We start from the raw sequence: 24,081 nt of genomic DNA on the forward strand, positions 1-24,081 counted from the left end.
TGAAGACACTGTACAATATATCTAGAAGGAGCTACAGCTAACATGACTTCAGAAGAGGGGAGAATAAAGAGAATGGGGGCCATAGCGTTTAAAGAAATAACAAGGGAGAATTTTCAAAAACACAGTACAGCATGAATACTCAACTCTGAAAGGGCCTAACAAGTGTTGACCAGAAATGTGAAACTTAAGAACCAAATCTGAAACATTTCCAAAGGGGAAAAGAATATCATGAAATAGAAGAATCAGTCTTAGATTAGCAACACTGGATGCAAGGATACAATGCATCAACAGCTTTGAATCAAATGTTTGAGGGGAAGAAAAACCTTGAACCTCTAATTCTGTACCATCAAATCATCATTCAAGTGAGAGGTTAAAATAGTCATTTATAGACAGGGGCTCAGAAAGTTCACCAATACCCATACCGCTGAAAGGATTATTAAGGATGTACTAATGCAAGAGGAAGGTGGGTAGAAAGACTTAAGTCTAAAGAAGATTTACATGTTTTTAGGAGTTTTTAAAACTAGCAAATTAGAGCTATAATTGCAAATTATATCATTGAGAGAAGGTGAGGGAAACAGAGGGAGCTGGAAAAGTAAGACGCAACAACAACAAAAACACACTGAGAGTGTTGTCTTATCTGGGGGATGGATAAACCAGAGCTAAACCAGAGATAAACTGTATAAACCAGAGCTAAACTAAACCAGAGCCTCCCCAATTTTAATGTGCCTATGAATCACCTGTTAAAGAACAGATTCTGATTCAGCACATATGGGCTAGGGTTAAGATTCCAGGTGATGTCAGTCAGTGCTGGTGTGCTCTTCCACTGACTATGAAGACACCAGGAGAGGTGGAAAGACAGAAGGCCAAGCATGTGGGTTATAATTTTTAAAACAGAAACAGAATTATGACTCCCAAAATAGTAAAGAAAAATAGAACAATAATAAAAAAAAAATGGATGAGCAACCCAAGAAGATAGGAAAGTGGGAAAAAGAAATAAGTTGAAAATATGTTAAATAGAAAGCAAAAAATAAAATGGCAGAAATAATTTTAAATATATCAATAATCATAATAAATGGGGCTAACCTCACCTATTAAAAAGTTTAGATGGAATTTACAAAAAATAATCCAGTTGTATACTGATTGGCAGACAAAAGAAAGTTGGAAATAAAGGACTGGAAAAAGATATATATATATCTTTTATATGTGTACGTATACATATATATGTGTATATATATATATATACGTATATATACATGTATATATATATACACATATATATGTAAGTGCTAGAAAAAATACCAAGAAAATGGGAATATAAGAAACAAAATGTAGAGTAAGAACATTAAAAGAGAAAAAGATATTTCATATGGACAAAAGGAATAATTTATTGAGGAGATCTGTTGTGCACATTTTGACATCTAACATAAATATTGATAGAAACAGAGGGATAAATTGACAAATTGCTAATCATAACCTAGATAACAACATCTCAAATAGCAAAAATGTAAATACAGATATGAAGAACTTGACACAATTAGATTGATCTAATAGGAATTTAAAGAACACTATATACCTCCCCCTACTGTCTTCCCCCACCAAAAAGACCCAGAGAATAAAATATTCTTTACAAACACACATAGAAAGGTAAAAAAAGTGACTGGATACAAGGCTACAAAGACAATCTCAACAAGATTTATTCACCGATCACAGTGAAATAAATTTCAATATTATCAAAAAAAAAAAAACCCATATACAAAACAATCTATAATATACAAGGCAATCTGAAAATTGAAAACAAGCAAATGCATACACTCCTTTAAGAAATCCTTTGGTTGATGTGTTCAAAATGGAATTATAAATGTTTACAACTAAGGAACAATGAGAAAATTACTTATCAAAACCAATGTAATATAGTCCAAGTGGTACTGAGAGGTATATTTATAGCCTTTCAAGCACATTGGAAAACAATAGGAAACAAACCAAGTTTTCAACTCAAAAAAGTGACAAAATGAGGACAAATAACCCTGAAGGAAGTAGGGAAGAACAAATAAAATTCCAAATTGCTAAAACCCTAAACTGGTCAAATATATAGGTATAAAATTATACATATGGTTCTCTTATAATAATAGTCAAGTCAATAAAAACTGTACCATATTAATAAAATAGAAACACTTATAAAGTGTGATCAAGAAAAAAGATCAAAGGCATAAATATAAAATTAGGAATAAAGAGAGAGCTATAACTGAAAAATCAGAAAAGACTTGAAATTAGACTATTCTATAAATATATCTTATATATTTTAAAATCTAGATGGGATGAACAATTTTCTAAGAAACTATAATTTATCAAATCTATACTTGAAATAGAAAACCTGATAAGACTAATGACTGTAGAAAAACTTGAAACAAAGAAAAGAATCAACTCTCATAACAAATCAGGCCCAGATGGTTTTATATGTGTGTGAATTTTTTGTTTCTCTTCTAATCAAAACTTAAAGGAGAATCCCACTTTATACAAACTGTTCCAGAGCATGGAAAAAAAGTAGAAAACTACTCAAATCACTTTATAAGGCTAGTATAACCCTGATACAATAATTAGACAAAGAAAGTATAAGAAAACAATATTATTTATGGATAAAGATACAAAAATCCTAAATGAAATATTAGCAAATGGAATCTGGTGTACTACTTAAACTCTATCAGAGGAACTACCAATATCTATCAGAGGAACACAAGTGTTTGATAAACTTCACAATAAAATTCACAAAAACTCTTAGGTAACAAGGGATAGAAAGGAATTTCTTTAACTTGTGAAAAAGGATATCTAACAGACGCTGAGACAAATATCATACTGAAAAGTTAGAACCTTTCCTATTGAGGTCAGGAAGAAGACAAGCATGTCTACTCCTATGACCGCTATTATATTAGAAGCCCTTGACATAAGACAAGAAAAAGAAATGAAATGGGGTGCCTGGGTGGCTCAGTCGGTTGAGCATCTGACTTCGACCCAGATCATGATCTCACACTCATGGGTTCCAGCCCTGCATTGGGCTCTGTGCTAACAGCTCAGAGCCTGGAGCCTTGCTTCGGATTCTGTGTTTCCCTCTCTCTCTGCCCCTCCCCCACTCGCTCCTGCACGTGCGCTCTCTCTCTCTCAAAAATAAACATAATAATAATAATAAAAAGTAATGAAGTATAAAAATTGATGAGACATGATTTTCAGAAGATATGATCATTTACCTAGACAGTCCAAGAGAATCAACTGACAAAAAGGATAACTAAAAAGAGAATTCAGCAACATGATCAGATATAAAAGATAAAATCAGGGGCGCCTGGGTGGCGCAGTCGGTTAAGCGTCCGACTTCAGCCAGGTCACGATCTCGCGGTCTGTGAGTTCGAGCCCCGCATCAGGCTCTGGGCTGATGGCTCAGAGCCTGGAGACTGTTTCCGATTCTGTGTCTCCCTCTCTCTCTGCCCCTCCCCCGTTCATGCTCTGTCTCTCTCTGTCCCAAAAATAAATAAAAAAAAAAAAAAAACGTTGAAAAAAAAAAGATAAAATCAGTAATATTCATATATACTAGTAGTAACAAATTAGAAATTGTAATAGAAAAATATTCCATTCACAAAAGTTTTAAAAAACCTATAAAATATCTAAAATGAATGTAATGAGAAGATTATACAAAGTCATTTTTATACTATAACTTCACTGAACAAACTAGATTAAAAAATGTTTCTTTTAATGTTTATTTATTTTTGAGAGAGAAACAGCATGAACAGGCGAGAGGCAGAGAGAGAGAGAGGGAGACACAGAATCCGAAGCAGACTCCGGGCTCCCAGCTATTAGCACAGAGCCTGACGTGAGGCTTGAATCCACGAACTGCAAGATAATGACCTGAGCCGAAGTCGGACCCTCAACTGACTGAGCCACCCAGGCGCCCCATGAACAAACTGGATTTTAAAACAAAGACTGCCACAAGAGATGAAGAAGGCCAGAGGGTAGGGAGATATTTTTGCTTTTGGAGAGAGGACAGAGACAGGTGGGGAGAGTACAGGCAAAGCACTCCCCCAGAAAGCAGCTGGAGGGAAAGAGAGTGGAAACACCCACAAGAGACTGAACGAGAAAGGTAGAAAGGGAGAAAGGAGAAGGGAAAGAAAGGAGAGGGTTTAAATATCAACAAGACTCTACAAACAGGGGAGTGCAGAGTCTGAAACTCTACAGCTTGATACGTGGTGGAGCTCTGGTGGGAAGGGTGAATCCCCAGGAGCAGATGGTGAGGTCTGAGGGTCCTTGGGTCACATAGGGATAGGCGGTTCCCTGCTGGGAGGACATTGGTAAAGGCTGTACGGCCTCCCCACAGGCAAAGGTCCCAGTGGACCCCAGAGAACAGCTACATTAGCTGGTGTTGGAACAAGGACGGTAAGGGTGAAGCCTAGCACTGGATGTGTGTTGTGATTTACCATAATCCCTGAAATGCTGCTGCTACATGATTGCATAAACTTTCTGCGGCGGGCTGGCACCCGGCTGCAGTCTCTGGGCATCTGCAGCAGCACAGTCACACAAACGTACCATTGCTGGGTGAGAACCTCCTCCAGAGGGTCTCAGCGGGTCAAAGCTGCAGGGCCCTCAGTAGTGAGGGGTTTGGAAACACAGCCCCACCTGAGATAAAACTCATGAGGGAGGTATCACCTGGCAGGCTGACAGCTTAGTTATGGACTTTGTAGAAGTCGGAAGGGGACAGAAGCTGGAGGCAAAGGTGGGGTGCTTGACTGCCCCTTGGTGAGAGCACAGAGTCCTAATACTAGAGACTGGGTAGCTGGGTGACACCAATTTCACCCCTCCCACACATGCACCTACATGCGTACATACGCCACAACAATGCACCCAAGTAAACTAAGCAGTGCCATCTAGTGGAGAACGGAGCCATTACACCAAGCCCCAGACGACTGGGCCAACTGTGCGCTTGAGGAACACCGCAAGTTTCTCCGCCTGCTTAGTTTACAGACTATAAAGTGCTTCACAGCTTGACTTCTAGGGGAAACTGGTTATCACTTCAATTGTATTTCATTCTGTTTGCTGGCCCATCTATTCACTTTTTTTCTTTTTCTTTTCATATTCTTGAATACAGAAGGAAAAAATTTATTTTTATTTTCCATTCTTATAAAAAAGATTTTTCTTTAATTTTATTCTATATTTTTTTTACTTTTTTGTAAATTTTTTAAATTCTATTTTATTTTCATCATTTCATTTTACTCTATTGTATTCACTTCTTTAATTTTCAAATGTTTTCCTTTTTTTCTTTTCTTTTCTTTCCCTTTTTCCTCCATTATATCAAGCTTCTTTCAACAACCAGACCAAAACACACCTAAATGTCCTTTGACATTTTAGTGTTGTTTTTAATTTTTAATTTTTAATTAATTAATTTGTTTGTATTAATTATTCCTTCAAAATGATTAAACAAGGGGTGCCTGGGTGGCGCAGTCGGTTAAGCGTCCGGCTTCAGCCAGGTCACGATCTCGCGGTCTGTGAGTTCGAGCCCCGCGTCAGGCTCTGGGCTGATGGCTCAGAGCCTGGAGCCTGTTTCTGATTCTATGTCTCCCTCTCTCTGCCCCTCCCCTGTTCATGCTCTGTCTCTCTCTGTCCCAAAAATAAATAAACGTTAAAAAAAAAAATTAAAAAAAAAAAAACAACAACAAAAAAAACCCAAAATGATTAAACAAAGGAATTCACCACAAAAGAAAGAACAGGAAGAAATGACAACCAGGGACTTAACCAACACAGATACAAGCAAGATGTCTGAGCCAGAATTTAGAATCATGATAATAAGAATACTAGCTGGGGTTGAAAAAAGCGTAGAATCCCTTTCTGTGGAGATTAAAAAAAGGAAAATCAAGTCAGGACGAAATTAAAGATGATATAACTGAGATGCAATCTTGAATGGATGCCCCAGCGGCAACGATGGATAAGCAGACCAATGAATCAGCGATATAGAGGCCAAACTTACGGAGAATGATAAAGCAGAAAAAAAGAGGGAAACTAAGGCAAAAGAGCATGATAAAAGAATTAGAGAACTCAGTGACTCATTAAAAAGGAATAACCTCTGAATCATAGGGGTCCCAGAAGATGAAGAGAGAGAAATTGGGGTAGAAAGGTTATGTGAACAAATCATAGCAGAAAACTTTCCTAACCTGGGGAAAGACACAGAAATCAAAGTCCAGGAAGCACAGAGAACTCCCACTAAATTCAACAAAAACCAACCATCAACAAGGCATATCATAGTCAAATTCACAAAATACTCAGGTAAGGAAAGAATTATGAAAGCAGCAAGGGAAAAGAGGTCCTTAACCTACAAGGGAAGACAGATCAGGTTCACAGCAGACCTATCCACAGAAACTTGGCAGGCCAGAAAGGAGTGGCAGGATATATTCAATGTGCTGAATCAGAAAAATATGCAGCCAAGAATTCTCTATCCAGCAAGGCTGTCATTCAAAATAGAAAGACAGACAAACAGTTTCCCAAACAAAAACTAAAGGAGTTTGTGACTAAACCAGCCCTGCAAGAAATTTTAAGGAGGACTCTCTGAGGGGAGAAAAGATGAAACAAAACAAAACAGACCCAAAACAACAAAGACCAGAGAGCACCACCAGAAACTCCCAACACTACAGGCAAAACAATGGCAATAAATTCATATCTTCCAGTACTCACTCTAAATGTCAATGACCAAACACTCCAATCAAAAGACACAGGGTAATAGAATGGATAAGAAAATAAGATCCATCTATATGCTGTTTACAAGAGAACCATTTTAGACCTAAAGACACCTTTAGATTGAAAGTAAGGGGATGGAGAAACATCTATCATACTAATGTTCACCAAAAGAAAGCCAGAGTAGCCATAATTATAAAAGACAATCTAGATTTTAAAATAAAGACTGTAACAAGAGATGAAGAAGGGCATTATATCATAATTAAGGGGTCTATCCATCAAGAAGATCTAACAATTGTAAACATTTATGCTCCAAATGTGAAAACACCCAAATATATAAACCCATTAATCACAAACATACAGAAATTCATTGATAATAATACCATAATAGTAGGGGACTTCAACACCCCACTCACAGCAATGGGCAGATATCTAAATAGAAACTCAAAAAGGAAACAATGGCTTTGAAGGACACACTGGACTGGATGCACTTAACATATATATTCAGAACACTTCATCTTAAAGCAGCAGAATACACATATCTTCTCGAGTGCAAATGGAACATTCTCCAAAATAGACCACTGGGACACAAATCAGCCCTCAACAGGTACAAAAATATTAAGATCATACCATGCATATTTTCAGACCACAATGCTATGAAACAAAATCAACCACAAGAAAAAAATTGGAAAGACAACAAAAACTTGGAGACTAAAGAACATACTAAGGAATCAATGGGCTAACCAAGAAGTTAAAGAGGAAATTAAAAAGTACATGGAAGCCAATGAAAATAATACCACCACAGTCCAAAACCTCCAGAATGCAGCAAAGGCAGTCATACGAGGGAAGTATATAGCAATCCAGGCCTTCCTAAAGAAGGAAGAAAGGTCTCAGATACACAACCTAACCTTACACCTTAAAGAACTGGAAAAAGAACAGCAAATAAAACCCCAAGTCAGCAGAAGATGGGAAGTAATAAAGATTAGAGCAGAAATGAATGCTATCGAAATAAAAAAAACCAGTAGAACATATCAATGAAACCAGGAGCTAGTTCTTTGAAATAATTAAAAAAATTGATAAACCCCTAGCCAGTTTGATCAAAAAGAAAAAGGAAAGGACCCAAATAAATAAAATCAAGAATGAAAGAAGAGAGATCACAACCAACACTGCAGAAATAAAAACAATAATAAGAGAATATTATGAGCAATTATATGCCAATAAATTGGACAATCTGGAAGAAATGGACAAATTCCTAGAAACATATAAACTACCAAAACTGAAACAGGAAGAAATAGAAAATTTGAACAGACCCATAACCAGTAAAGAAATCAAATTAGTAATCAAAAACCTCCCAAAACACAAGAGTACAGGGCTGGATGGCTTTCCAGAGGAATTCTACCATTTAAGAAGACTATTAATTCTTCTATAGTCAATAGTATAAGTTAGTAAATAGTAAAAGAATACTATTTTTTGAAGCTGTTCCAAAAAAAACAGAAATGGAAGGAAAACTCCCAAACTCATTCTATAAAGCTAACATTACCTTGACTCCAAAACCAGACAAAGACACTACTAAAAAGGAGAACTACAGACCAATTTCCCTGATGAACATGCATGCAAAAATCCTCAACAAGATATTAGCCAACCGGATCCAACAATACATTAAAAAAATTATTCACCAAGCAGGATTTATACCTGGGATGCAGGGCTGGTTCAATATCTATAAAACAATCAATGTGATACATCACATCAATAAAAAAAGGACAAGAACCATACGATCCTCTCAATAGATGCAGAGAAAGCATTTGACAAAATACAGCATCCTTTCTTGACAAAATACCTCAAGATCATAAAGGCCATATTATGAATGATCCAATGCTAATATCATCCTCAATGGGGAAAAACTGAGAGCTTTCCCCCTAAGGTCAGAAACACGACAGGTATGTCCACTCTCACCACTGTTATTCAACATGCTATTGGAAATCCTAGCCTCAGCAATAAGACAACACAAGGAAATAAAAGGCATCCAAATCAGCAAGGAGGAAGTCAAACTTTCACTCTTTGCAGACAACATGATACTCTATATGGGAAACAAAAGAGTCCACCAAAAAACTGCTAGAACTGATCTATGATTTCAGCAAAGTCTCAGTATATAAAATCAATGCACAGAAATTGGTTGCATTCCTATACACCAATAATGAAGCAACAGAAAGAGAAATCAAGGAATTGACACCATTTACAATTGCACCCAAACCCATAAATACCTAGGAATAAACCTAACCAAAAGAGGTGAAAAATCTATATACACTGAAAACTTTATTTTTTATTTATTTTTTTTTTAATTTTTTTTTTCAACGTTTATTTATTTTTGAGACAGAGAGAGACAGAGCATGAACGGGGGAGGGGCAGAGAGAGAGGGAGACACAGAATCGGAAACAGGCTCCAGGCTCTGAGCCATCAGCCCAGAGCCCGACGCGGGGCTCGAACTCACGGACCGCGAGATCGTGACCTGGCTGAAGTCGGACGCTTAACCGACTGCGCCACCCAGGCGCCCCAGCACTGAAAACTTTAGAAAGCTTATGAAAGAAATTGAAGAAGACACAAAAAATGGAAAAATATTCCATGCTCCTGGATAGGAAGAACAAATATTGTTAAGAGGTCAATACTACCCAAAGCAATCTACATATTCAATGCAATCCCTATCAAAATAACACCAGCATTTTTCACAGAGCTAGAACAAGCAACCCTAAAATGTGTATGGAACCAGAAAAAGACCCAAAATAGTCAACGCAATCCTGAAAACCAAAGGTGGAGGCATCACAATCACGGACATTGAGCTGTATTACAAAGCTGTAATCATCAAGACAGTATGGTATTGGCACAAAAACAGGCCATAGATCAATGGAACAGAATAGAGAACCCAGAAATAGACCCACAAACATATGACCAACTAATCTTTGACAAAGAAGGAAAGAATATCCAATGGAATAAAGAGTCTCTTCAGCAAGTGGTGCTGGGGAAACTGGACAACGACATGCAAAAGAATGAGCCTGGACCACTTTCTTACACGATACACAAAAATAAACTCAAAATGGATGAAAGACCTCAATGTAAGACAGGAAGCCATCAAAATCCTCAAGGAGAAAGCAGGCAAAAACCTCTTTGATCTTGGCCGCAGCAACTTCTTACTCAACACGTCTCTGGAGGCAAGGGAAACAAAAGCAAAAATGAACTATTGGGACCTCATTAAAATAAAAAGCTTCTGCACAGTGAAGGAAACAATCAGCAAAACTAAAAGGCAACCAACAGAATGGGAGAAGATATTTGCAAATGACATATCAGATAAAGGGTTAGTATCCAAAATCTATAACAAACTTCTCAAACTCAACACCCAAAGAACAAATAATCCAGTGAAGAAATGGGCATAAGACATGAATTCACACTTCTCCAAAGAAGACATCCAGATGGCCAACTGCACATGAAAAAATGCTCAACATCACTCATCATAAGGGAAATAAAAATTAAAGCTACAGTGAGATACCACCTCATACCAGTCAGAATGGATAAAATTAACAACTCAGGCAACAACAGATGTTGGTGAGGATACAGAGAAAGAGGATCTCTTTTGCACTGCTGGTAGGAAAGCAAACTGGTGCAGCCACTCTGGAAAACAATATGGAGGTTCCTCAAAAAATTAAAAATAGAACTACCCTATGACCCAGCAACTGCGCTATTAGGTATTTATCCAAAGGATACAGGTGTGTTTATAGCAATGTTTGTTTTATAAACCAATGTTTATAGCAGTACTATTGATAATAGCCAAAGTATGGAAAGAACCCAAATGTCCATCAATGGATGAATGGACAAATAAGATGTGGTGTATATATATATACATGTACATACATACATACAATGGAGTATTACTCGGCAATCAAAAGAATGAAATCTTGCCATTTGTAACTATGTGGATGGAACTAGAGTGTATTATGTTAAGTTAAATTAGTCAGAGAAAGAAAAATATCATATGACTTCATTCATATGAGGACTTTAAGATACAAAACAGATGAACATAAGGGAAGGGAAGTAAAAATAATATAAAAACAAGGAGGGGGAGCAAAACATAAGAGACTCTTAAATACAAAGAATAAAAAGACTCTTAAATACAAAGGGCTGCTGGAGGGGTTGTAGGTGGGGGGATGGGCTAAATGGGTAAGGGGCATTAAGGAAGACACTTGTTGGGATGAACACTGGGTGTGATACAGATAGGGGTGAGCACTGGGTGTGAGCACAAAGGGGATGAATCACTGGAATCTACTTTTGAAATCATTATTGCACTATATGCTAACTTAGATGTAAACAAACAAATAAATAAATAAATAAAATTATTAAAAAAATAAATAAAGGTCACATTCCTGGGTGGGGGGGAAGAAAGAAACAAAACAGATGAACATATGGGAAGGGGAGAAAAAAGAGAAGAGAGGGAAACAACCACAAGACACTCTTAATGATAGAGAATAAACTATGGGTTGATGGAGGGAGGTCAGTGGGAGATGGGCTAGATGGATGATGGATACTAAGGAAGGTATTTGTGATGAGCACTAGGTGTTGTATGTAAGTGATGAATCACTGAATTCTACTCCTGAAACCAATATTGCACTGTATGTTAACTAAAATTAAAAACAAAACAAAACAAAAAACTTCACTGAAGAATTCTTAACTGAATACAGATATGTATTATTTACATATAAATAGTATACTTATATAGTACATATTACATATAAAATTTATATTATAAATTTTTGTAAATTATGGGGCATCTAGGTGGCTCAGTTGGTTGAGCATCCGACTTAAGCTCAGGTCATGATCTTGCCGTTCCGGACTTAGAGCCCCGCATCGGGCTCTGTGCTGACAGCTCAGGGCCTGAAGCCTGTTTCAGATTCTGTTTCTCCCTCTCTCTCTGCCCCTCCCCGACCTGTACTCTGTCTTTATCTCAAAAGTAAACATTAAAAAATTTTTTTAATAAAAATTTTTTATAAATTATGTATTTCTATAAACTTTCAGAGAGCAAATAAACCCTCACCCAAGTAAAACATAAGCAATATAGTCTCAAAGTCAGATCAGAGTTTTTCAAGCCAATGAAAAACTTGGAGTTTGACAAGCCAATTTTAAAATTCAAATAGAAAAATAAGTGCATAAAAAGGCCAACATTTTTCTTTTTTAAAAGTGTAAAAGGAAAGGGGTGCCTGGTTGACTCAGTTGGTTAAGCATCCGACTCTTGATTTGGGCTCAGATCATGATCTCTTGTCGCGGGATCAAGCCCCATGTTAGGCTCCACATTGACAGCATGGAGCCTGCTTAGGATTCTCTCTCCCTCTCTCTCTGCCACTCTCTCCCCACCTCAATAAAATAAAATAAACATTTTAAAAAATTAAAAAGGATTCTCTCTGCCCCTCCACCACTCACACGTGTGTGTGCTCTCTCTCAAACTAAATAAACATTAAAAAAAAGAATAAAGGAAGAATTACTTTCAAAGTATAAAAATATTTTTATTTTATAAAGCTAGCTATCAAAATAGTTTGGAATTGGCTTTGAAAATTATCAATACTCAATTTCAGAATAAAGTCCAGAAACAACACTGTATATGCGGGAACCCAGGGATTGACAGAGGAGGCTCCACAAATCAGTGGAGAAAAGGTTGTATATTCAATAAAAAACACTGGCAAAATGGGCTGTTTAATTGAAAAAATAAATTTAGATCCATACCTCATACCATTCATGAAGTAAATTACAGATTAAATAAAGGAGTATTACAAAAAAGTACGTGGGACTTTGGAAGACCTTTTAAGATCAGACACACTAAACAAAAGCTCTAAAAAAAATCAATAAATTTGGATCATAATTTTTAAATTCTGCATTTCAAAAGGCACATTATAAAAGTTAAGACACGGGGCGCCTGGGTGGCACAGTCGGTTAAGCGTCCGACTTCAGCCAGGTCACGATCTCGTGGTCCGTGAGTTCAACCCCCGCGTCGGGCTCTGGGCTGATGGCTCAGAGCCTGGAGCCTGTTTCCGATTCTGTGTCTCCCTCTCTCTCTGCCCCTTGCCCGTTCATGCTCTGTCTCTCTCTGTCCCAAAAATAAATAAACGTTGAAAAAAAAATTTTTTTTTAAATTAAAAAATAAAATAAAATAAAATAAAAGTTAAGACACAAGACAAAAAATATACATAGCATATTAGGTTGACCTGTGTAAAACTGTGATCTCATGTGGTTCAACCTGGTACTAAGAGCCACCTCTCGATTTTCCCCTTGCCCCTCTCCATGCTCTTTCCCCTCCCAGCTGACTGTGGTGAGATCCAGCAGGGCGACCTTGGATGCCTCATATTGAAGACAGCTGAATCTCTGCCGCGTGCATCTCTGAACAACTGCATGGAACTGAGCCGCTAATGACCTGGAATAAACTTCTAATCTCTGCGCCACTATATTTTTGGAGTTTAGTTATTATCACAGCTTACCTAGCCCTAATTATCACAAATAAACGTAAATTAAAATAAAAATAAAGAACTCCTACGATCCAAAAGACAAAGACCAACAACCCAATAGAAAAATAAGCAAAGGATACAAACAGGGAATTCCTAGAAGAGGGAATACAAAGTCTTAAAGAGTTAGGAAAAGATGCTCAACCTAGTTAGTAACCAGGAAAATAAAACAAAGGGGAGGAAATTCCCGAAGAAAAATTTGAGGACATTTCCCAGAACTGAAAATCAAGTTTTTAAAAAAATTTTTTTTATTGAAAGTGCTCACTAATGCCTAACATACGGAAAAGACAGAGCAAACAAACTGGGTACAAAATAGATGACACAGTCACTTGGGATAACTGGGGAGAGGGACTTTTACAAAAGTATTGTCAGGGTAAAGGAGAGCAGCTAGGCATGATAAAGCATCTCCCACTGGCAACCACAGAAAGCTATCACCATTCCTATGTCCTACCTACTTCCTATGTGAGAAGGGCAAGGGGGGGTGGAGTAGTTACTGGAACTTGGAAAGATCAGAGGCTTTGGGAAAGGCCTAGCTGTCACTGCCAACTCATGATACCACAAAGAGGCCACTGGAGGAATAAAGGCTCTGCCCTCTGATCTCCTGCCGATGCCACTCACTGGTTACACCTAACCAGAAGCCAGGGGCAAGGTAGTACATTGATGCAGTCCACAAAGGCCAGCTTCTTGCGGCTGAGAACAGGATGGAAAAGGGCAGAGAGTATATTTGTATCCTCAAACCAAGAATATCAATCCAATTTATGAAGAAGCATAATTGTGAAATTTCCTAACAGCCGGGATAAAGAAAGGATCCTGTAAGTTTGCAGAGACAAAGAACTGGGAATCAGAAATGTATTAGACTCTCTAAAGCAAACACTGAAAGCTAGAAGATGATGAGCAAGCCTTTAAAATTCTGAGGGGAAATCAATAAACCCCTACACAAGCTATCAAATGAGCACTGACAGTAGGATAAAGACATTTTAAGAAAAACCAAGTCTTAAAAGATGTCCCTCTCACATGCCCTTTCCCAAGAACGGAGCTAAAGCTCTTACAACTCTAGGGGGCGGGCACCATTCATACAGTATAACATTTAAATGGCATGCCAGAAGCACAGCTATCTGATAAGTGATGTCTTCAAGCATGGGACAACACAGTAGTCCTGCTTAGGAAGCTATTGGAAGATGTATATCAAGAAATGGGGCTCTGGAAAGAGGGGCTCCAACTCAGGAGGCAGGTGAGAGGATTTCCCAGGAGAACGGACGAGATGAGTCCCTAGGACACATGTTCCCTAGACCATTTGCCTGGTGTAGGGAGCAAGGTGCTTATATTGGAGCTGGAAGATGGAAAGGCAGGTCATAAAAACAAACAAACAAACAAACAAACAAACAAACAAATAAACCAAAGCATGACAGCTTGATTACCTCAGGTATTTGTATTGGGAAGAGTTTTTAGCATTTTGAGAGAGTCTGAATAGGTAATAGGTATATAGAAAGGCTTATACTAAAACAAAAGCAATTGTGAATTCCCGGAAAAATATAATCATAAAATGGAAATGTAATCATAACATGCCATGTGGCTCAGCTCTGAAGAACTTTTACGTAGCTATAATAGTGTGTGTACGGAGTATGGATTTATGTGTATGTTGTACTGATAAGGGATGTAAAAGAACCTAAATACTCCTCTTCCGTGCCAGGAAGCCCACCATTAATGTCAAAATAGAAATATCAAGAAATAGCAGTATTAAAAAGACTATTTAGAAAGAGAGAGGTAAATATCCAAACAAAAAAACTGAAAGAATTGAAAACATGTACCTCGGGAATACAGGAATCCTAGTGAAGACAACTAGGGCAGGTGTTGCTTTAAAGACATTATTTTTAGTTATATAACTCATTATTTAATTTTTAAAAGTGTAAACAAATAAGTTTGATAAAAATAAGTATTAAAAAAAACAAATAAGATCCAGTGTTTCAGGAAGACGGGGAAGAAAACCACTGTTTATATTTAGTGTTGTATGGTAAAAATCCCACCATGTTAAAAGCATCTCAGAAAACTGAGCTTACTGGCAGACGAAAAAATGGGTAGAGCTCCTCATGCTGTGTTGGATGAAATAGTAGAAAGTAATTTTAGACAGAGGGCCGATGTATTAGTATATGAAATCACACAACACTTACGGTTTTAGCAAGTGCTTTGATTCCTGTTTTTATCTCTTTCCTTTTCTTGGAAAACAGTTTAACCTCCTTTCTGATGGCCTGAAATGGAACAAGTATATCTCTTAGATAGGCAAGAGAAATGATAGTTATATGACAGATAGGTAGACGCATACATACATAGGTACATAGATACATAGATAGCACTTCTCTAGAAATAAACAAAAAATAAAGACTAGTGATACAACGTGTACATGAAATAACACCACTGCGATGCCTTGCTTAAGTCAACTGCTACTACGTAAGTGGCCATCGAAGTAACTTGCAACTGATGTCATTTATAAGGCCATCGGAAAGAATAAGTAGTAAAAAAATTAAATAGAGAATAGTTGACAAAGGAAACCAGTCTGCTATTTTATGGGGAACTTGAATGGGACTAATAAGCTAAATCCAGGCACAAGCTACCTTCCTGCGCATCTGAAGCTACCAAGTCCTTTCTCCTGTTTCTGGACCACCCTTTTTCTTTAAATCAACTTTGCAGTGTCCCTCAACATTCACTCCAACACGAGGTATCTGACTATTCTTCAGTTTGGCTTCCCTAGACATTTTGATTCTGTTCCACATTGCTTCAAGAACACTTCTTAAAGCTCAAAATAACCTAATCTAAAAGATTGGGCTAGTTTAGGGTGTTTGCTTTCAGGAAAGTTACACTTGTATGGTGCAATGCTCTGCCTGGTAGTACCTACTAAGCATCTACTACTATCTACTAGTATCTACTAATATCTACTTCCTAACTTTCCTGCGGGTTTTCATAGGAAGCTAGTCTATTTGGCACATTATTTCAAACCTCTTCCATGTTTTATAAATACCTCTTGGCTTTTTTGTTGTAGCCAGGGAATTTCCTTTGAATTATCAACTTGGGTTAATTCCTCTTGTGATGAATCAATGCTTAACTTCGTATCTTCATTTATCTTAGAAGAAGACAGATATTTCTTAAAATTCAAATTCTTCTTCTCCCACCCTACTTCATAAGATTGCTTTGGATCCCTCTGCACTTATTGCATTTTTTTAAAAGAATACCAAAAAATTTTCCTGCCCGAGATGTAATGTTTTATTAATTTAATTCCTACCAATCTGTCCTTACAATAGCCACACTTTTCACTGAGAAAGCAGAAATGATCAGACAAGTCACACATTCACCACATCCCTCTTTGCCTCCTTCCTATAATTGTAGATCACATGCTCTGCCTATCACGCCCTGCCCAGCCATTTGTACTTAGGATCTCAATCTTTTCCTCCTTCTTTACACTTAAGAGGTCTTTACACTTAAAAAAAAATCCCACTGAGGGGCGCCTGGGTGGCTCAGTTGGTTAAGCATCTGACTTCGACTCAGGTCATGATCTCATGGCCTGTGGGTTCAAGCTCTATATTGGACTCTGTGCTGACAGCTCAGAGCCTGGAGACTGCTTCAGATTCTGTGTCTCTCTCTGCTCCTCCCCCACTTGCACTCTGTCTCTCTTTCTCTCTCTCTCTCTCTCAAAAATAAATAAACATTAAATTAAAAAAAATTCCATTGCCCTTCTGCACAATGCATTTCTCCTTTTTACTAAATCTTTCCCAACAAATCTTTCCCAAACACACTTTAATATATCTTGTCCTAGGAAAGCTATTATCCATGGACTACCACATTCCTCTTTAGGTACCACCCCCTTTCTCTGCTCCCTTTTGCAATAGAGTCTCTAGAAAGATTTTGCCATGTTACACTCTCCTGGCCCTACTAGATAGAACCTCACTGGCTGCCACCTCTTTGCATCCCTGAACTCTTCTCCTGGATCTGTAGAAGTTGCTCTATCCTGGTCTCCTTCTGTTGCTCACCATCCCCCCTTCCACAGTAACCTTACCTATTTTTATGGCTTTAAACTCTTTGCATTTGCCCTTGACTCTCAAATCAACATCTTCAATCCTGGCCTCTCCCCAGAACTCAAAGTTCATCTATCCAACAGTCTACCTAGTATCTCCTCTTGAATGCCCAGCAGGCTTGAATACTCAAGCTCGGCATGGGTAACCGATTTTGGAATACCTTCTTTCTCCCCACAGCAGCTCTCCTCTCCAACTTCCTCATCACTGTGAATGGTACCATATTCTACAAAGTTGTTTAAGTAAAAAACCTAGGAGTCATCCTAGAGTCCTTTCTCTTCCTGCCCCTCTATGTCCAATCTCTCAGTGAGTTCTGTCAACTTTACCCCCAAAATGTAACTGGAATCTATCACTTCCTCTCCATAACATTCCTTCTCCTCCATTGTTACCTGGACCTTTACCATAGCCTAATAAATCTCCCTGTTTGCATTCTTGTCCTGTACAGGAACCATTCTCCACATAGTGGCAAGTAATCATTTTTTAAAAATGTAAATAAGATCTTGTAAATCCTCTGCTCACAACTCTTTAATAGGTTCTCATTACATGTAACATAAAATCCAAATTCCACCTGGCTTACAAAGCCCTACGTTATGTGGTCTTTTTTTACTTCTACAATCTCATCTCCTTCCACTCTCTCCCTTGTTCACTTCAATTGCACAAACCTTTTTTTAGGGCCTCGAACATGCTGAGGTCTTTCCCCTTCTGCCCTATTCTTGCCCTCCTGACCCCACCTTTGTACCCTCTTTTAATTCAGATCTCAGCTTACATGTCTGCTCCTTAGAGAGGTTACTCCAGCCAAATATTAGCATTTTTATTCACTAAATAGGTCTTGTTACTATCTAATATTTTCTTATTTGAGCACTTATCTCTCCCTGCTCACACCCAACTCTTAATTAGAATGTAAACTCCATGAATACAGAAAATGTTACTGTCTTGTTCATACTTATAACCCCCACAGCCTGGCACTTTGTAGGCACTCCATAAATATTTAAGTGATTGAATGGAAGAATGTTGTTCTCTGGCTAGACACTTCCAGAATAAAGTATGTAACATAAAAGTAAAGAGAGACTGGTTTGATCAAGCACTAGAATTAGGGGTAAGATTTGTTTCACAGGAAAGCCCAGATCTCGTATTATGGTTTAAATAAAATCTGAGATGTAATATTTGCTTTGAGAATATTGCTTTGAGAAAGGCTGAATATTTTGTCTCAGATGTAGCTAATGGTCTTTCTGAAAATCATGGGGTACCTGGATAAAGGGAAATATTATTAAATATCTGCTGAAAGAAAACCACAAACTGAAAACTGATATCTGATTTAGAAAGGAAGAGACAGTGGGTGGGTAGAAGGCACAGAAGGAAGGGGAGAAAGAGGGAGAGAGAGAGGAAAGGAAGGAGGGAGGGAGGGAGGAAAGAGGGACAAACACTGTATTGGAACTCAACTGTGTGTTCAGATGTTGATCCCAAATTCAAGGACTCTCTTTTTAATATACTTAAATAATCATTCTCCTCATCCATGGTGTTGCTCAGGGAAATTAAAAGTTTCTGGCAATATTCAAGAATTTCACTGGCTAAGTTTCCTCCAAACCGCCTATAATAATAATAAAAAAAAAAAAAAGAAAAGAAACTGGCTACAAAAATCACAGTTTTAAAAAGTTACATTCAGCAGCATTATTTCCAGATACCTCATCATTTCTACACAAAGAAATATGGCGGCCAATTCTTCACAGTGCCCTGTAGTTATTAGGGCTCTACTTAGAGGAGAGCACCTTCATGTGCTCCAGGACATGACAAAGCTTCTTGACCTCTCTGAGGTGACCTCTCCTCACATTGTCCATGTACCCTTACCCTACATACCCTCTGCACCCACCCACCTTGGCCACTGCACAGAAGAGCCACTGCTCCGGTGGAGCCTTAGAATGTACTAGGCATTCCGCTGCCTCATGTACATAATTACATTGTCCTATTTAGTCCTCATAGCCCCCACCTGTCATTGAAGAAAGCATTACTTCCACTCAGTATATCAGGGCATCTCAAACTTTAGGCATATCAGCATCGCCTGGATGAGAGTTTGTTAAAAACAGATGATTCCATTTCAGAGGTATGACACAGAAAGTCTGGGGGAGGACCAAATATAAGCATTTCTAACAAACTTACAGTTGCTGCAGACCCCACCTTGAGTAACAATGTTGCAGACAATTTAGAGAGGGTGTTATTATGTGTCTGAGGTCAAAGTTAGTAAGTCCTGGACCAAGGTTTCCAACTCAACTTTGAGTCAGAGGTCCACGTGATTACCCATGAATGGAAATGCCCTTCCTTCTATCAAGAGGTCTCCAGCACTTGTTTGCTGTTGCCTGAAATGCTGTTTGTTCACTTAGTGTAAAGGGTATATTAGGACTTATATATGAGTTACAAGTTAGTATCTTATTCAGATGCCATGCATAGACTGGGCCTGATGATGCAGTGTTCAAACGAGTCTTTGAAATAAGTGACTACCAAAATTGTTATGATATAAAATCTCCATTTACCTGTATTTAACATTTACAAATATTTAACATTTTCACAATGTCACTGGGAAAAGGCCATGTTTTGCTACTGTTTTAATCACAGGGGGCGCCGTAAGATATTATTTTTGTGGAAATAAATTGCACATTGACTAGTGATATCCATTGACAGATCAACCAAGGCAACATATAAAGTCTAGGCTGTCACTTCCAGGTTCTCTATCCCCTGGTCATCATCTATATGCTTGAGTAGTATTTTATTTGGAACTTTAATTTTAATCTAAGCAAAGTCCAAATTAATATTGTCTAAACTAAGTCTAACTAGAGAACTATATCTACATGTGTGTAAACACACATACATATCTATGTCAGGTTTTTAAGGGATGAATAGTTTTTAAAATTATCTACTCTTGAGGATTAACCCCATTCCTTGTACTCCTCCAACGGGTGTTGTGAATGGGAGGACTGATCATCTCATATGTACTAACTATGTCTTGTTATTTTTTGTGTTTTGATGCTTTGACATGTGGGGCTTTGCCCCTTCAGTACTAGCCAGTTGCTACAGATAGGAAACCACTCACCCTGGAGCCACCTTTAAAATGCAAACAAACCAATCCAGAACCCACACCTCCAACTCAGGGCTACTATTTCCCTGCCCTAATCACCTCTGGGCCAAGTACCAGAAAACCAGGGCCAGCCACCATGCTCCAGAAGCTGCTAAAATTATCCACACTAGCCAAACTGGCCTGCTCCTCCCCATGGAAACCAAAATAGGTTTGGTTTGTTGCCCATGTTTCCTTTGTTCCCTCTGCCTCCTGACCCACCCAGGGGCTTCCCCATGTGGCCCCACCACAGAGTTGGCAAACCTCCTCCTCTTGGGATCTGTGGGTATAATAATCTTTCCAATGGCAGTTGTCTCCTGTTATGGTGGCCTTGCTACACATAAATAATAACAAAATATTTATTTTCAACACTATACCATATGAAGTTGCTTTTAGATACTGTACATACCTCCATCTGAGGTAAACAAGGGTGCCATCATTTCTCCCATTCACTAGAATGTTTTTTCCATCCATTGAAATTCTCACTGATTGAATCCCATGCCCCTGGTGAGAATGACTCCGACTTTGAGCAAACGTTTCCTCAATAGTTTTAGGAACAAAGTGCAAAAATTACAAATGCAATTCCACCACGTAGTTTTTCTAAGGGGGTCACACGCACTTTCGCTCATGAGTAAATCTGTTTCTATTTGTTAACAGCGTTTTATTTGGCATGGAAGTAGCCTGTTAGTAATACATAGTACTGAAAATCCCTGGTTCAAAACCCGTTCACCAATACTGATTTATTTTTCTCATTTGTGTGGAATGGAAGGAGAGGGATTGTTATCACCAATTTCCAATAGGAAAACCAGACACACAGAAGCAAATTGCTGAAAGCTACAAAGTTAGGGGAGGGGACTTGAGCAAGCAGAAATGGCATTCAGGTGTCTTCAAGAGTCAGGTAGGTTTCATTTACGTGTGCTGAGTGGTTGAGGGAGGGTAAGAGGCACTGTGAAGAGTGGAGGGTGACCTGCCCCACATGGAGGAGGCTAAACCAGTTCAAGTAGAACCCAAACAAAACACAGCACTGATTTGGTGCAGAGGGCAACAGTTTAAGCTCCTTGACTGAAAACTGGGATTTATGTGTCATGCTGGTTCTCAACCATGATTTTTTTAAAGAAAATTTTAACTGTTTGAATATATGTTTTATATATTTATATAATTATATTTTATATATTTAAAGAAAATTTCAACTGTTTGAATAGGCAATATACATATGCTGAGTGGTATAAAAACTGGGATTTATGTGTCACGCTGGTTCTCAACCATGATTTTTTTAAAGAAAATTTTAACTGTTTAATAGGCAATATATTCAAAGGTTTCAAAATTGAAAAACAATGCTGTGAAATCTCCTTTCTGTCTCCATTCCCCAACCACCACTTCCCAAAGCCAATCAGTGTAATTAATACCTTTAATATCCTTTCAGATGTCTTTTAGAACATACGAGCAAATTTTTATGCAATTGTAATTTTTAACATAAACTGGAGCATAATACATTATATCATGCACCTTGCTTTTCCTTCGTGACCATAGATCTTGAGGTTCCTTCCACATTGTGGTGTAAAGATTTTCTCACTCTGCATAGTATTTCACGTTTTCCTTATGTATCATTTATACACCATGATTTATCCAGTCCTCTGTTGATTGTTATTAGGTTGCTTTTACACACAGTGCTGCCGTGAATAACTTCATGTGTGAGGTGCTTTGCACAGAATCACCCAGAAGAACTTTGATGTCTTGCCATGTCATGCCACCATCAACTATAGCATGTTAAAAATCACCTGAGGGACATGTGGGTGGCCCCGTTGGTTAAGCATGTGACTCTTGATTTCAGCTCAGGTCATGATCTCACGGTTTGTGATTGGAGTCCTGCGTCAGGCTCTGTGCTCTGACAGTGTGGAGGCTGCTTGGGATTCTCTCTCTACCCCTCCCCTGCACGTGTACTCTCTCTCTCTCTCAAAATTAATAAATAAATTTTAAATCACTCGAATAAGAGACAATATAGCAAAGTTTGCAAATTGGCCACTTCAACATAATCTCTAAAGGATTCAAAACTTTCCCTGTACAATAATAGTATCACTTTTGTCCAGTTGCATTCCAAATATGCTTTCTTACACAGATGAACGAGAAGAGCAGGATGTGCACACCAGGGCCTGGTTTAGCTGTGGACCCGCAGGACTGTGACATGTAGGTGGCTGCAAGGCTTCAGGTGTGTGGGGTGGAACCCTGGGTAAGAATCACTGACCTCATCGAAGTAGACTGACAACCAGGACAACGTGGTCTCAAAACCTAGAAAAGGACCCTGCACGTTTTTGGAAGAAGAAACTATTTGCACTTTCCCAATGGAAATCAGAAAATGGCAGCAGTATTGGTAATGTTGAGGTTGGTCTGCAAGGGATGAGGGAGAACTCTCCCTTCTGCTCTCTCGGGATCACTTGAAGAGTTGGGTGGGGGGCAGCAGCAACCAGCCCAGAGTCACTCCGGGCCAGGGAGATAGGGGTAATAATCCCTAGGTTTCCATGGCAATTCACTATTTCCAAAGCATTTTTGCATATACTCTCTCACTGGCTCTCATCAGAATCACAGAGGATGAGGGCATGGAAGGGTTCCCTAATTTTACAGATGAGCATCTGAAGCTCAGTGAACGTCAGTGACTCTCCTGGACACACAACTAAGTGGTGACAGAGCTGGGCAGCAGCTCATCTACAGTGTCCGGGTCCCATGCTCATTTTGTGCAGGTCTCAGTCTACTGGTTGGTGTTTCCTCCCCTGGAGACTCAAACCCTCAGCATATAAAAACACCAGTAAAATGTTAAAGCCAGTACTACAACCAGTGGTGAATAAGTTATGAGTTAATTGACCTAAGAAAGAAGTTCAATTCCTTCCCTGAGGGCTTTTGTTCCTTATATGAGATCAAGATAAACATCCCCAAGATTTAAAAAAAAAAAAAAAAAAAAAAAGATTGTTTACCAAAGTGTGAACATCTCGGATACACAGAATTCCACCTTTAGCTATTGTTGTGAGCCACAATCCATGCGGAGACAGAGAGAGCATGCCAGGTCCGTAGTGCTTGCTTTGCACCTTTTGGTATGGCTTAAGAATGCAAATACCGCTATGTTCCTGCCAATCAAAGAACATGATTCCGTTATAGAAAAGAGCAGGAGAGTGGTACCTAAGGGTTTGCAGTTGTGCATATACGGTCAGATTCAAATCTGCAAATGCTGTCCATGGAAGTGAACTGATACACCACTTTTCTTGCACCACATTTTCATCTGTGTAAATTAACATTTGTTCTAACCAACTAAGAAAAGTCATGATGCGGGGCGCCTGGGTGGCGCAGTCGGTTAAGTGTCCGACCTCAGCCAGGTCACGATCTCGCGGTCCGTGAGTTCGAGCCCCGCATCGGGCTCTGGGCTGATGGCTCGGAGCCTGGAGGCTGTTTCCGATTCTGTGTCTCCCTCTCTCTCTGCCCCTCCCCCGTTCATGCTCTGTCTCTCTCTGTCCCAAAAATAAATAAAAAACGTTGAAAAAAAAAAAACTAAAAAAAAAAAAAAAAAGAAAAGTCATGATGCGTTAGCTGCAATTAAAGATCCCAGCCTACACTGACAATATTTCTTTTTTACTGATCCTTTTCACACACACCCATGCTCAAGACAATTAAATGAATCAGTATTCTCTCATGTACT

General features: G+C 38.6%; 1 protein-coding gene across 4 annotated transcripts in view; it reads right to left on the minus strand.

The window, feature by feature from the left end:
* Positions 1-24,081, minus strand: part of CFAP43 (cilia and flagella associated protein 43) — a 132,270-nt gene that overhangs the window by 44,465 nt on the left and 63,724 nt on the right. For all 4 annotated transcript variants that reach the window (XM_086680800.1, XM_086680798.1, XM_086680799.1 and 1 more), the window contains exons 15-19: positions 23,366-23,515; positions 20,809-20,939; positions 18,737-18,884; positions 16,249-16,350; positions 15,404-15,481 (exon numbers count right to left, since the gene is read on the minus strand). In XM_086680800.1, the coding sequence (XP_086536926.1) occupies positions 15,404-15,481; positions 16,249-16,350; positions 18,737-18,884; positions 20,809-20,939; positions 23,366-23,515 (609 nt within the window). The remainder of the gene's footprint in view (positions 1-15,403; positions 15,482-16,248; positions 16,351-18,736; positions 18,885-20,808; positions 20,940-23,365; positions 23,516-24,081) is intronic.

Source organism: Puma concolor, chromosome D2, assembly GCF_028749965.1.
Source record: "Puma concolor isolate L17-30 chromosome D2, mPumCon1.1.hap2, whole genome shotgun sequence".
Classification (NCBI taxonomy): domain Eukaryota; kingdom Metazoa; phylum Chordata; class Mammalia; order Carnivora; family Felidae; genus Puma; species Puma concolor.